Source organism: Stenella coeruleoalba (genome assembly GCF_951394435.1).
Source record: "Stenella coeruleoalba genome assembly, chromosome: 21".
Lineage (NCBI taxonomy): Eukaryota > Metazoa > Chordata > Mammalia > Artiodactyla > Delphinidae > Stenella > Stenella coeruleoalba.
The window spans coordinates 27,057,343-27,073,496 of NC_137167.1; the positions used below are offsets into that span (position 1 = coordinate 27,057,343).

At 38.6% G+C, this 16,154-nt stretch overlaps 1 protein-coding gene across 1 annotated transcript in view; it reads right to left on the reverse strand.

The window, feature by feature from the left end:
• CSMD1 (CUB and Sushi multiple domains 1) overlaps nucleotides 1-16,154 on the reverse strand; it is a gene marked incomplete at its 3' end in the record, with an annotated part of 609,346 nt that overhangs the window by 379,691 nt on the left and 213,501 nt on the right. The window contains exon 7 of the mRNA XM_079909493.1: nucleotides 14,386-14,489. Within this exon, the coding sequence (XP_079765619.1) occupies nucleotides 14,386-14,489 (104 nt within the window). The remainder of the gene's footprint in view (nucleotides 1-14,385; nucleotides 14,490-16,154) is intronic.

Sequence of the window (16,154 nt, forward strand, 5' to 3'; positions counted from 1 at the left end):
AACAGGATAGAAAGCCCAGAGACAAACCCACACACATATGGTCACCTTATCTTTGATAAAGGAGGCAAGAATATACAATGGAGAAAAGACAGCCTCTTCAATAAGTGGTGCTGGGAAAACTGGACAGCTACATGTAAAAGAATGAAATTAGAAAACTCCCTCACACCATAAACAAGAATAAATTCAAAATGGATTAGAGACCTAAATGTAAGGCCAGACACTATAAAACTCTTAGAGGAAAACATAGGCAGAACACTCTATGACATAAATCACAGCAAGATCCTTTTTTACCCACCTCCTAGAGAAATGGAAATAAAAACAAAAATAAACAAATGGGAGCTAATGAAACTTAAAAGCTTTTGCAAAGCAAAGGAAACCACAAATAAGACGAAAAGACAAACCTCAGAATGGGAGAAAATATTTGCAAATGAAGAAACTGACAAAGGATTCATCTCCAAAATATACAAGCAGCTCATGCAGCTCAGTATCAAAAAAAAAAAAAAAACAACTCAATTAAAAAAATGGGCAGAAAACCTAAACAGACATTTCACCAAGGAAGATATACAGCTGGCCAAGAGGCACATGAAAAGAGGTTCAACATAACTAATCATTAGAGAAATGCAAATCAAAAGTACAATGAAGTATCACCTCATACCAGTCAGAATGGCCATCATCAAAAAATCTACAAATAATAAATGCTGGAGAGGGTGTAGAGAAAAGGGAACCCTCTTGCACTGTTCATCGGAATGTAAATGGATACAGCCACTATGGAAAACAGTGTGGAGTTTCCTTAAAAAACTAAAAATAGAACTACCATATGACCCAGCAATCCCACTACTGGGCATATACCCTGAGAAAACCATAATTCAAAAAGAGTCATGTACCACAATGTTGATTGCAGCTCTATTTACAGTAGCCAGGACATGGAAGCAACCTAAGTGTCCATTGACAGATGAATGGATAAAGATGTGACACATATATACAATGGAATATTACTCAGCCATAAAAAGAAATGAAATTGAGTTATTTGTAGTGAGATGGATGGACCTAGAGTCTGTCATACAGAGGGAAGTAAGTCAGAAAGAGAAAAACAAATACCATATGCTAACACATATATATGGAATCTAAAGAAAAAAAATGGCTCTGAAGAACCTATGGGCAGGACAGGAATAAAGACGCAGACGTAGAGAATGGACTTGAGGACACGGGGAGGGGGAATGGTAAGCTGGGATGAAGTGAGAGAGTGGCATGGACATATATACACCACCAAATGTAAAACAGATAGCTAGTGGGAAGCAGCCACATAGCACAGGGAGATCAGCTCGGTGCTTTGTGTCCACCTAGAGCGGTGGGATATGGAGGGTGGGAGGGAGATGCAAGAGGGAGGAGGTATGGGGATATATGTATATGTATAGCTGATTCACTTTGTTATACAGCAGAAACTAACACACCATTGTAAAACAATTATACTCCAATAAAGATGTTTAAAAATAAAAAAAAACAGTCACACAGCAGCTGCTGTCAGCCAGTGAGAAGAAACACTCAATTCATTGACTGAAGTCAATGTGCTGACAGAAAAGCATGTTGAAAGAGAAAAAGTGTAAGAAAAAAATCAATTCAACCAAAACAAATGCCTCTAATCAAAGAGGAAGCTTTGCTTTCAGCAAAGTTGTTTCAGGGATATGAGCACATGCTTTGCCCTATCAATCACATCATTTGTGAATCAACACAACCTTCTCACCTGAGGCGCTACAATGTACACGGTTCTTCAGAGGAAGATGAACAACGCCTAATACACGTTAAGGAACTCACACAGTATTACATACAAATTGAAAAAAAGGAAGTATTTCAGTGAGTGATGTGCACTCATGAAATATGAAAATGTACTTCTTTCTGAAGATCTGTCTTCATTGGAAAGACTGTTCCCTTATGTTTGGTTGTTCTATTTGTTTGTTTGAAGAGAGATTTTATTTTCCCCTATGCATAGATTTTATTGAAGTGTAACATACCAAAAAGGGCACAAAGCATGAATGTCTGGCATTAATGTCTTCTTTGACTTATAATTATAAAGCTATACCATTCTTTCTTCTGTTGGTTAGTCCTTAGAAGGAGTATCTTTTTCTAGCCTTTTGCTTTCAACTGTTTTATGTATATAAATATTTCATGTTTGTATATGTAAGCATCAAATACTTGTTTTACATTATTGTTGATTTACTTATTTTATTTATATTATTTTTATCTAATCAGAGATTTTATCCTTTTATTTAGAATATAATTACTAATAAAAGTTCATTTTTCTTTTTTTCTCTTTTGATTAGTCAATTTTTAAAATTGTCCCTTTAAGCTAACAGCGTGTTTCTTTCCCCCAAGACTTCAAAGATATCATTCTGTTGTCTTTTTACTTTTTTTTACTTTATATTGAGAAAACTTCCATTGAACTTATATTTGCCGTTTTGAAAATAACATTTCTTTGTTTATACTACTTGTAAGATCTTTCCTTGTCCTGTTTTTCAGAAGATTTATTATAATGTGCCAGGCTGAGGTTTTTCTTGTATTATGCCTACTGTCTTGTAGAATTTCTTGAATCTCTATCCTGATGTCTGTTGTCAATATTGGAAAATTCTTGGTGATAATGTCTTCAAAGATTAGTTATGTCCCATTTTCTCTCTCTTTCTCTTCTTCAATACCAATTACACACATGTTTTCTGTACATTTTTTTTCTGCTTCAGGTTGAATATTTTCTACTAATCTATCTTCCAGTTCAAGCCACATCTATTGAGTTCTTTATTTCAGATGTTGTATTTTTTAATTCTTAAAACTTTCATTTGGTTTGTTATGAATTCCACTTTTCTGGCAAAATTCTTGATCATTTTATTTATATTCTTAAATATATAAATCATAGTTAATTATCAAAGTCCCTTAGTGATAACTATAATATCTAGATGTCCTTTTCCTTTTGTATTGTCTGTCTCTCGGTTTTGGGTCATTGAGTGTTATTTCTAGACATTTTGGTTGAATGCTAGACTTTGTGTTATGCCATCATAGAAGCTATGTGTGTTGTTATCTTCCTTCTTGGAGGATTTAATTTTCTTCTGGCAGTGAGAGTGACCACCTTGATTCAGTCAGTCTTTAGAAGGATTCCAGACTTCATTTCAAGGTTGTTGATTTCTCAGTGCCTACCCCTTCTTATGTCACAGTCCACAGACTATAAATATATGCATTTATACATTTCATCATTCATCAACAAGCCATATAATTTTACCTCTTCCACCTTCCTTTCACCATTTCTTTCTGTCTCCACTTTCTCAGTTTGAGTGTCTCATAGCAACATCACTGAACTAGCCTCCTAATTTATCCTCCTGATTCTTATATCACTTCCCCCCTACCTTTGATTTAATTTTAAGTTGTTCAAAACTTATCATGTAGAAATTTTTCGCACACTGAAAAGATTTATACTGTCAAGTTAACTATTTCAGAAATACCTCTGAGAGTAAATATTTGAATTTATTTTATTTCTGCACTGGACTTTATTTTAATACAGTTTTATGTTAGTCTATTGATTCACATAAAACTAAATAAGCAGGTACTTGGCTACACTACAAAGTTCCTTCAATCGAAGTCAAATTAAGATGATTTGTGGGACTTCCCTGGTGGTCCAGTGATTAAATTTCTGTGCTTCCACTGCAGGGGGTACGGGTTTGAACAGTGGCCTGCGAACTAAGATCCTGCATGCTGCACAGAGTGGCCAATTTTTTTTTAATTAAGAAAATAATAAAAATAAAGATGACTTGCATTACTCAAGTTTTAGAATTTAAGCCTGATACTTAAGTGACTGATATATTTATGAAAATGACTGTAAGACAGCTTAGTACAATTAATTATTTAACATGTTTAAAAAATTACTTGAACATTCAAAAAGTATTTTTGTGTTAATTTTTTTATATTTTACAAAATTATTTTAGAACTATTTAAAAGAAAAGAAAATATTTTCCTTTTAGTTCTTTTTTCCAGAAGTATTTTAGTTTGCTAGCACCAATGGAAAAAAGATGTTTAAAATAATGAAGCAAATATTGTTAACCCTGTGCAACTGTTTATCTGTTGGAAACAGGATTTTCTGTTTCCATAACTGAAAAATAAAATAAATGCTAGTTTTGGTAAAATACTTTAACAGCCATCATAACACATAAGCTATAATTGCTTTCTTTAAAGCAGTTTTATTTTCTCCCAAAATGACTTTCTAGTACATAGTGTTTTAAATTAAACTTAAAAATAAAATTATTCCAATGAATTGCTAAGAAATTTGACTTGTTAAAAAACGATAATAAAATTGCCTTTGGGAAACAGAGCCATCATATTGGAGGTGCCAGCTCCCCACTGCCCTCCCCTCCCATTGCTCAACCTGTTGCTCCAACCATGCTGGTGTTTTAACCATTCTCCAAAAATACTGGCACTTCTCTGCCTCCAGGTTTTTGGCAAATCCTGAAATCACTGCCTGGAGTGCCTATGCTCCCTGGATAAGGAGTTCTCACAGTATTTGAGGATTCTCACTTGGCATTTCTTTTTGTTTTTTTGTTTTTGTTTTTGCGGTACGCGGGCCTCTCACTGTTGTGGCCCCTCCCGTTGCGGAGCACAGGCTCCGGACGTGCAGGCCCAGCGGCCATGGCTCACGGACCCATCTGCTCCGCGGCATGTGGGATCTTCCCGGACTGGGGCATGAACCCGTGTCCCCTGCATCGGCAGACGGACTCTCAACCACTGCGCCACCAGGGAAGCCCCTCACCTGGCATTTCTTAACTCCCTTAGGTGATGCAGGTATTTTTTTCTCTAGGTCACTGGAGAACCCTGCATACACCTCACCGAAGACAAATATTCACAGGCATCTACTTCCTCCTTCTCCTACCAAATTCTAAACCTTCTTGAGTGCAAGCTGATATCATTGGCCTTTAATCCCCAGACTCTTGCGTATAAAATGCACCATTTCTTTGAACAAATGCATAAATGAAAATGTAAATTAATCCCCATTAAAATTCATTAAATATCTACATGTTTAAATTTCATAGGAATATCTCCAACTAATCATTTAAATTTTTGTTTGATCTTAGCATACCAAGGACTTGGTATTTGAGGTTCTGTTGAAGCTCTGCCTTTAATTTACCCTGTGGTTTTAGCTAAATTATTTTACATCTATGTCAGTTTCTTCATCTGGGAAACAACTGTATTAAATTACCTTCAAGGAATCATTCAGACCTAAAATTCTCTTATCTTTTTGATAGAGTTCAACCACGGTCGAGCTGTCTTAACCTCAGTGGTTTGATATGCCTCCTTGCAATCAGGATCAGTGTTGAACTGAAATCAGCAGTATCTTTGTATGTTCCAGCGTATTGAATCATTAACCCAAAAGGAAGGAAATGACTTTTGATCATGTGTTTGTTCCTTCCCTGCAACCAGGGCATACTGCATCGAGAGAACAGCTAAAGTCTTTCACGTGAAAATGGTCATTGTTCTTTAAAGCTTAACTGCACCCAGGTGAGGCAGTAACTTCATGATGCTTTGGTTGCTACTAATATTACATCGTATACGAAGGCCCTCTCATTTCTGGACAGGTCTTTTTTTTGGCCCTTGTTAAATGATTCAACAGTTCTATCCTCACGTACATGAAATACATCTGCTAGAAAGGGATTGTGAAATCAAACTGGGTGCTTTCACTCAGCACAGCACCATGCAATTCCCACATTGCTGTGTGTGTCAGTAGTTTTTTCCTTGGTACTGATGAACAGAACTTCCTTGTATGAATATACCAAGGTGTGTCTATCTATTCACCTGTCCAAGGACATTTACGCTGTTTCCAGTTGTTTGGCAATTATGAATAGAGTTAACTCTATTCATGTAGGGCAAATTTTATTTCTTTAGGGTAAATACCTAGGAATGGGATTGCCAGATTACATGATAAATAAGTACTTAACTTCGTATGAAACTGCCTGTTTTCCAGAATGGCTGTACCATTTTACATTCCACTTGCAGTCTTAAAGAATACACAGTGTACAATTCTATTTATGTGATATTCTCAGAAAGACAAACTATAAGGATGGACAACAGATCAGTGCTTCACGGTTTAAGGTGGGAGAGGGTATCACTACAAAGAGAAAGCACAGTTTTGAGGGGTGACAAACTTCTGTATCCTGATTTTGCTGGTCGTTATACAAATCTATACATGTATTAATACTTATAGATCTGTACTCCAAAAAGTCTATTTTACTACATATTCATTAAAGAAATAATTTGTTCAGCCTGGAGATTTAAAAAACAACAAAACTCTTGAGTATGCCACAAAGTATGAATTTGATGCAAAGTAACACCTGGAGCACATCAGACCTGCGTCCTACTGGCAGGTACCTGAAAGGAAAGTGGTGTGGGAACCTTTAAAGTACACCTTTCAATTGTAAATTGGGCAGTTAGAAAGTAAATGTTACTCACAAGTTAAAACCTGACCTAGCTTTGTGACCGCCTGGAGGGGTGGGATAGGGAGGATGGGAGGGAGGGAGACGCAAGAGGGAAGAGATATGGGAACATATGTATATGTATAACTGATTCACTTTGTTATAAAGCAGAAACTAACACACCATTGTAAAGCAATTATACTCCAATAAAGATGTAAAAATAAATTAAAAATTAAATCAATTAAAAAAAACCCTGACCTAAAATTGACCTATTTTGAAGTCTTTGCATTTTTTAATATCAATAAATTTCATAAATTCTGAGAAAGTATAGGAAATGCAGAGTTACTTAAAATATAAATGTTAGTTGACTGTTTGCCTTGATTGGGTTAATACAGTGTGTGCCGGAGACTAATAAGGAGAGGTTAAGACACAGTGTGTGATCTGTGCAGCACGTGACGAGAACCATGCCCCCCAGGGATGGAGTAAAACACCTTTAGGAAGAGTCAGAGATGCCCTGATACAAACCTTGGTAAAAGGTGGCAGAGCCAGAGTCATAAGTGGACTTCATCATTAAACATACCGAGGCAGAAGGGATTTAAATTCTGGTCTTGGAAGGATATGCTTGTCATCTGAGGTTTTGCACATCTTTATTTGCAATATTGACCAGACCCTGAGAGCAAATCCGCCTGAAGGCAGTCCTGATCAGAGTTAAAGGTTCTCGATCCACCAGCATCCAGCTGGCTCCTCGTGCAGGGGACTTCCAGGCAACACGGCTATTTACACGACATGTACCAGAACAGAATGCTGAACAGGTGGAGAGGAACAGAACTCTTTTACCTCAAGCTGACTTTGAAAAATCACTCAAGGCAGTGGTTTCATAGAATAAATGATCATATTATTATATATAAAGTTAAATAAACCTGGAGATCAACAGTACATACACTGAAGCTGATAGAATTTCCCCACTGGCACCAACGTGAAATTAGAGCAAGCTTTTCAGTGAGTGTGACTCCTGCACACATTTCATTCAAATGCGACAGCTTTTATTCACCGTGCTGGAATCCATTCTAGCCAGGTGGCACAGAAGATGACGTTAGTTACATCAATGGTCTGCCATCACCAGGTTAAATCCACTAAACAGTATCAGAATTGTTAAGCCTTTCTATGTGGAGCTGTAGACAAAATATCTAATCCAAACTTCTATCTTTCACTTCAAAGAAAAAAAGTTTACTAAGGCCCATAATGAAGTTATTTTACAGACTTCTGTTACTGAGTGCAGCCCAGATGATTTAAAAGTATATGGACACAGACACATTTTTTTCCATTCTCTTCCTTGATAAGCTCAGATATGAACCCTCAAAATGGCACAGGACACAACCAGGAGAGGACTCTGAAGGCAAGCTGGTTTGAGACTCCAGGGTCAGAGAACCAGCGCAGTGCAGGCTGTCTGTGTGCCCCCCCCAAAACAGAGGACCACCAGACCTGGTGTTTCCTGAACCCTGACCGGGCAACAGAAGGCTCCAGGTAAGCTCCATCCTCACGGGGATGCAAGGGGTATCCCTCAAACAACATAAGGAAGACCAGCACCACCAGCATGGGGGACGGATGAAGGGACCTTGGTAACCACAGGTGTCCAGGGCAAGCCTTCACCTTCCCCGGGGCCCGAGCCTCCCTTTTCTGAGTAAAGCAGAACCTGTGACAGAGACCAGCCACACCAGTGACCCAATCCAGGAAGACTCTGTCTCTGCCAATCTGAGACTGAGATGCCCCTTCCCTCCCAGAGATAGGGGCAGAGGGAGGGGTGAGGGGACAAGGGGTGAGATGCAGGAGGGAAGCAGTGATGGGGGTTCCCACCAACCTCTCCCCACCAGCAAGGACAAGTGTGAGTCCCACAGGCACCAATCAGCCAAGCAGACCCAGACAATGCCGTACATGCTCTGACAGTGAGCCTGTCACTGGAACCCCAGCTGACACAAGTTGGCCGAGAGCTGCGTGTTAAGTCTAGCCAGGGTGACTGTCCGCTAAAATAAGAGGTTTATATAATTCCCAGTACATCCTAACATGATAGACAAAACAGCCTGGGTCCAATTATCATACCAAGAACCAAGAAAATCACAACTTCAACAAGAAAAGACAACCAACTGACAATACCTAAAATGAATCAGATGTTGAAATTACCTGACAAGGATTTTAAAGCAGCCATTGTGTAAATGTTTCAATCATTTACAAATTCTCTGCAATCAAATAAAAAAACAAACAAACAAATAGATGATCCCAGCAAAGAAAGAGAAGTTACAAAAAAGAACCAAATGGAAATTACAGGAGTAAAAATACAATAATAGAAATTTAAAGTAACTAGATGGGCTTATAGTAAGTAGAGCGGAGATGCACGATGACATGTTAACTTGAGAACAGGTGTATAGAATTCGCCCACACTGAATGGCAGAGAGAAAATACAATGGAAGAAAAGTGAACAAAATCTCAGGGACCTGTGGGTCAAAAACAAAAGGCCCAACATCTTATCATTCAAATCCCAGAAGGAGAGAAAGAGAGTGAGGCTAAAAGGGGGTTTAAAGAAATAATTGCTGAAAACTCCTCAAATTTGGGGAAACACATAACCTACAGTTCTAAGAAACCAAGTGAACCTCAAACAGGATAAACTCAAACAAATCCATGTTAATTAAACAAATCCACCTAATTAAACTTTTGAAAAGTAAAGACAAGGAACAAAATCTTGAAAACAGCCCAGAAACCAGTTAGGCAGCCTGCTGTCTCCACGGCCATAAGTCAGGTTCCCCTTGTCTTCCTCTAGCAGAGGGAAGCAATACCTTTGTCAAAAGTTTGTCAGGAGACAATGCGGGTCCAGACAGATTCAGTGAATGGCAGTTCAACTCCTCTTCCTTCTTCCTTTCTAGTATATTCCATTTCCAAAGACAATTCTGAGCACCACATATTTCATTATACTAAGGCAGAGATAATAACTACAGTAATACAATACTATCTTCTCTTTGCATCATACCTTTCACCTTTTTCAAACAATGTTTCATTAGCCGTCTCACTTTACACTTACAACAATGCTTCCGGCTTGCAAAGTTGGCATGAGATGGGGAGCTGGTCTTGCTGCCCTGGAGGTCTTGCGTAGCCCTTACTGTTTTAAATGCACTAAGCCCCCCAAAAGAGAATGACTGCGCCTTTGAGGTTAATTCAATATCAAAAACACAAAACACACACTTTAAATGCTTTTGACTGATGAATCGTGGACGAGAGATCCTTAGCTCTCCAGGGTAACAGTGTAGCAAGCAAAACATGCATTTCCTGGCTCCTTAGAGAAAACTGCCACATTGAGTCAACAGTGGGGTTGTAAGTGGCAGAACAGCTGGAAAATGACTTAGGCTGTCTGGACTCCAAATTAGCTGGAACTAGTCTCCCCGCATCTCCCGCAGGTGCTGCCGTTGGGCTGCGCTTCCTTGGGACCTATGCATTCTTCTCCTCTGCAGGAAGGTTCTCCAGAGACCACTTCCATGGGCCCCCAAGGCCGCAGGTCAGTTTGCTTTCCCAGACACCCCAGAATAGATGGAATCCCAAACCTAAAATGCGTGTGTCCAGTGGTCCGGCTATCTCTCCTCTGACAGGGCTTCTGGAATAGAGAACTTAGGCACCATGGAGTGTCCAGAGAGCGGCAGCCTCTGCTAACCCACCCCAGCGTCATAATGAAGGTCAGGAAGCCTCTGCCTTCTCCACTTGCGGACCATCCCCTCAAAGCCTACTGTTACCCACCTCTGAGCCCTGCAATGTCTGAATTTCAATAAATGTTTCTTCAAAGAATCAAGGAAGAACATTTCCCCATAAAGAGACAAAGGAGAGAAACCTAGCAATGGATGAACTTCACTTCAAGAATAGAGCTTTCAGGATTTGAGTCTGATCTGCACTCTCATATGTGTCCATGCTCACAGGCAATGTCATTATGAGAATGATTATATGAGGAAAAGAGTTTTGATCACGTGGCTCCAGAGTTCTAAGAATCTAAGGAGTGTACTTGCTTTCTAATTTTGAAAAATGGGTTTTTGCCTAGAGAACGTCTAGGTAGCTACCTTTACGTGCTTATTCCTAACATAAATTGCTCAAGCTTTCTCCAAAGCACTGAGATGTACTGTGATCAACTCCTCTGATAATGTCCAAAGAATACATAGACACACACATCAGTTTTCAGTGTCTGCTTTGTTATGGCTGTTGTGTAGTCTTTTAATAAAAAAAGAATGATGCCCTTCACTCAGCACCTGCAGACAATAGCAGAGGTAGGTGGAGGGCTACCATATGAGGGCTAGAGCCACTTCTAAGCCCAAGAAGCAATTTAAGAACAGTGGATCAACCAGCCATAGGAAACAACTAGTATCCTTATTGGTTAATAGACAAGTGTAGTCAGGCAGAGGCAATACTACTCGCTCACAGATTTCCCTGATACTGACTATTCATCCCTTACAGAGATGGGCACTTAAAACCTGCCACTGGTGCCTGCAATCCCCAGGACATCCTGAAATTAATGCCATGTCCTGGTCACCACTGCTAGTAACTGCAAAGGCCAGAGGAAAGTCGTGAAGAGCAATGTCTCTGGATGCAGTTTTTCTGAAAATTAAACGAGAAAATTACCAACATATATTCTTGGAGAGATCTCAATAGAGATTTGCTAAGTGAGTTATTTAATTTTGTTTTAAGTCTGTCATTCTGTAAAAGTAACCTGAATAAATTCACCCATCTCTTGGGAAGACTCGGCTATTGAAAGAGTCCCCCTAACATTCAGTTGTTCTCTTTTTGCGCCAAGAAAGTTAAGAAAATAAAAAGCCATTAACAGAAATTAGAATTTTTAAAAGCATATTTAGGATGAGCCAGTTAGGCTATCTCACTTTCTAAATTTCTCCTGAAAATTAAGATCTGAATAGAATTCCACAGGCCCCCTAAAAAGGGGAACCTATAAAATATTGAGCTTGAGGTAGTAAATATCAGCTACCCATAAATAAGTTTCTTAACTCAAATTTTATCTGAAATATGTATCATGATAGTCAATGATTCTATACACTGTCTAGTATATAACCATCTCAGCTCATCTGCCATTTCTCCAATCAGATTTTAAACTCCAGGCTGAGACTCACGTCTGACATGTAAGTGCTCAAAAATATTTGTTGCCGTATTCTCTAAAATTGCCTGTTTATCCAAAGACACCAACTGTGATTCTCTTGTTTTTTCTTTTTCTGTAATTTTGTATACTAAGGAAATATATCAGTGGCTTTGCTTTTCTCTACTGAAGATGATTAAATGCCCAACTGATCTTTGTTACATTATGTTTCCCAAAGGGCATCTCACTTTGATTCAGTTGACTGTTTAGTTTTTCCTTTATAGATGTGAGCTATTGAGAGGAGGTTCTAATAACACTTATGTCAAGGTAATACATAGTTTGCTATTGCTCCCTTAATAACAAATAGCATTAAAAAATGCATGTATGACTTCAGATCTTTAATAGTGACCTAAGGGATTTTATATGGCACTACTTTTCTACATTTATGTTCTACATTTTGCATTTATTTGAAAATTTCTCTCATTTGTTTTAATGATATCCCTTCTTAAATTAGATGTTATGGTAATAATAAAGCTATTTCATGTGTGGTTTGTATTTCTTGGCTCTCCAGTGCATTCACATGCACTATTTCATTTTGCTCCTTACCACAGGCAGGAAAAGTTTATTATACATATTTCATAGCCATAAAAACAGAGGTACAGAGAGGGTCACAGATAGTTAAGAGCAAAGCTAGAGCCAGAAATTCCACCTCTGGCATCCTGGCCTCACTGCTGTCCACTGTATCAGTGACTACAAGTACCGCTCCAGACCAATGCCAGGCTGTGTGCACACAACTGACATGGAAGATTGCAAACAATACAGATATCTGTCCCCAACCTGCAGGAATCCGTATTTTTATAAATAAATGCAATTTAAAGCTAGTAACTGGGCAAAAAAAGAATAACCATTTGGTAAGAGTGTGGGGAAACAGGGACCTTTACATACTGTGGTGGAAAAGAAAATTGATATAAACTTTTGGGGGGATTATTAGAAAAGCCTAATGATGTAAATGAAGATGCTCCTAACTCCTGAAATTCCTCTGCTGGAAATTCTCCTGAAGGCCTATGAAACAGGTATGACAATTTGTACGAAGTAGTTTACTGCGTAGCTGCTTAGAAATGCAAGATTATGGGGGGATGGAGAAAAGACAAAGGCTATCAATGAGAATCAGTTAAAAAACATGGCACATCCACATGTAATGATAAGGAATATAGACACTGGAGGAGGATCACAGAGTCTGAACTCCTGCTAGAACAAACGCTAGGTTTGTGAATGGGGGTAAATCTATCTAAGCCTCAGTTTCATCATTTATACGATGAAGACAGTATTAACCCCTAACTCACAGGATTTAGGTGAAGACCAAACAAGACAATATGTATTAGGCATCTAGCCCAGTGCATGGCATATAAGAGGTACTCAATAAATGCTGAGATTACTACTGCTACTATTATAATTATTATCCTAAGTCATGGGCCAGTAACATGATTTTAATTATTATTAGTAGCAGCTATAAAACATGAGATAAAGATATATACTGATAGGGAACTACATCCAAGATACAATAAAGGAAAAGAGAATGTCCCCAATGCCATCAGAGTACGGGTCCACTAATTTTAAAGGCACAGACAGATGTTCACTGCAGAACTTTTTACAATGTGAACTACCTCATAAGTAACTGCTAAGTAAGAGAATGAGTGGGTATAACGGCCACACCTCTTCTTGTTGTTGTTTTTCCCTAGCAGAATAATACTTTGAAGTTGTCCAGGGCAAGCTTTCTCACAAATAAGGAGAAAATCTCAGCCATGTATAAGCAGACTAAGAGAAAAAAGGTGAAAATCCTGCAGAATGACTTCCATTAGCGAAAGTAGTTTCGGGAGCCCCTACAGGAAGCTGGCTGTGCAAGGTGCGAACGCAGAGGAAGAGGCTGCAAAGACATTTCCTTCTGCACTGAAAACACTGAGGAATGAAGATACCCCTGGGTCATGGTTTTAATATTGCTAGAACAAGTCTCCTAAAAACTGTCCTATCAATATTAAAACCATGACCCGGGGGTATATTCACTCCTCAGCCTCAACTAAGAAGTCCACATGCCACAACTAAAGATCCTGCACGCCACAATGAAGATCCCGCATGCCGCGACTAAGACCCGGAGAAGCCAAAATAAATAAGTAAATAAATATTTAAAAAAAGAAAAAAAAAACTGTCCAGACTATCCTCATGGCCCTGCATCTGGAAAAGGCTGACGGTGTCCCGGGTGAAGTGGTGCAGACTCTCCCATGAGTCCAGTTGCCAATGGACCAGTGCAGGGATCTGTGTGCTGACGTTCACGGTGGGGCCGCTACTGTATTTGCCAGGACTCTGGGTACGAAAGTCCACAGATATAAAGGGCGCTACCACACTGTTCTCCTCACGCTCTCTGCTACTTTTAGTATGCAGCTCTACAGAGCGCAAGGCTTTCAGAAGACATATGGCCTTATTCTAGAAGATACTTGTACTTCCCCGAACACTGACAACATAATAAGTAGAAAGAGAGGGGCGGACAAGGAGCAGTTGAGTTGAGAAACTCATCACCTCTACTTTCTGCTTTTCCATATAGTCTAATCTTTTGCCCTATTTTTCAATGATTTAAAATAAAAAACACTGCCACAGATAGAATGCAATCCTGAATTAGTCCTCATCTGAAATCAGATTTAGAAACTACTAATTTAGCCATACATGGCATTTATTAAACTTCTGAGTGGGAATGGAAAGTCTGCACCAGGATCTCAAGGACACATCCGTGTTTGCACAGATAACTTCCTGTTCTGCGAAAGAAGAAACAAGGGAATATACACTTACACATACAAGACGGTTCTGGTATCACCCACTTTCCCAGCATCGCCCACGGTTAGGGTGTCGTAGCCTCTTTCCAGCTCAAACTCCTCAAAGGCAAGCTTGATGACCTAAATCAAACACAAGAGAGAATTACTTAGCATAACAGGAACTTTCTGGGACCTCACATAATGCAAATATCCAGTTGTAGTATTAATTTTGCTCCATCATTTCACTGTTATTTCAAATGATTTAAAGTTGCTTTTAAAAATAATAATTGTATATATTTGAGAGCCCTCGATTATAGAATTTTATGGAATTCAAAATTGCTATTACTCCAAAGATATTTATCATCAGCTCTAAAAATGAAATTAACCCATATTGTATTGATACTTTAAATCAAATATCTATCAAATATTTATTGTCACATAGTGTTCAGAATGACCAAAAGGTAAATCAGTATAAGCAAAATAAATGGGGACTGCAGTTAATGAGATATATTTTGAGGATACCTAGAACACCAAGGAATAGATATTTTTAGTGTGATGTCTGCAGATTTCATGTATGTACCACTATTAACATACGAAAAAGACCTTCTGAGGCTAGAAAGTTGTCCTCTACATTTAACTTTGCAAAGCCTTGTCTTTTTTTTTCTTTTTTTTTTAATAAAGAACAGTTTGTCTAGGTGTTCAACACCATTTAGACAAGACCAGTTTGTGTCTGACACATGGATATATTAGAATACTATGAACTTCTTTCTTCTCATAAAAGAAATGCTTCCTTTGTTGACCAATATTGTGATAAAGGGGGAAGAGAGTCTGTCACAAAGTTAGGCTGGAACCCTAGGTGACAAGGAGAAATATATATATAGATAATAGATAGATATCTGTAACATGAAGAAGAGAGAGAGGTAGAGGCTATCACAGACAGATGAAAGAGACAGATGGATAGATGGACAGACAGATATGATGGATAGATGAGATAGGTAGATAAATGACAGAGGGGGAGAGAGAGAGAACAGGAAGTACAGAAACCATAATATTGGAAATACATTTTAATGGGATCTACTTCAGAGTAAATCTGAAACTCTGGAATCCTATAAAAAACATTAAATGCCTGTTCATTAAACCTGAAAGAAAGACTTAAGTGGTACCAGGGGGAAGGCAGGCTTCTGACTAATATCCAATTTGATGTGTACAATACTGAGCAGGCCCTAACCAGGTGCTTTCCCAAGCAGTGCTAATATGGGATGCATTAATTCTGCTATTGGAAATTCTTACTAGAATTAGTGGTATAGCTGTTATGATTTATTTTAAAAATCTACTCTTTCAAATTTCAGCGTTTGTCTGAATACATTATTTTAGCAATCTAATTTGAAACAGGTGTAGAGGTTCATGACGTTGCAGACCAGTATCAACATTGCATATGAAGCCCAACACCCGAGGATGGTTTTATTTCAACTTCTGTGTTTCCCATGGGCCGATTTATAAATGTCCATGGTGGTACAAGAAAGAATAAAAGGACTAAAGAATCATGCAACCTGGAGGTTCCCATCACCTTTTTTGACACATTTACTCTGTCTTGACTTGGGTAACAGCCTTCAGTGAAGCAATGATAATCCATTCAGGCCTGAGGGTCACGGTTGGCAGATTTGTAATGAGTCACAGATAGGGGGTCTCACTTCATAAATGTGTTTTCATTATGGGTGTAAAAATAACCATTCTGTAATTCTTTCAAGCCAAAGCAAAGGGTGTTGGAGAGGTTTTTGTCAGGGTTCAGATTCAACAATCAGCCTC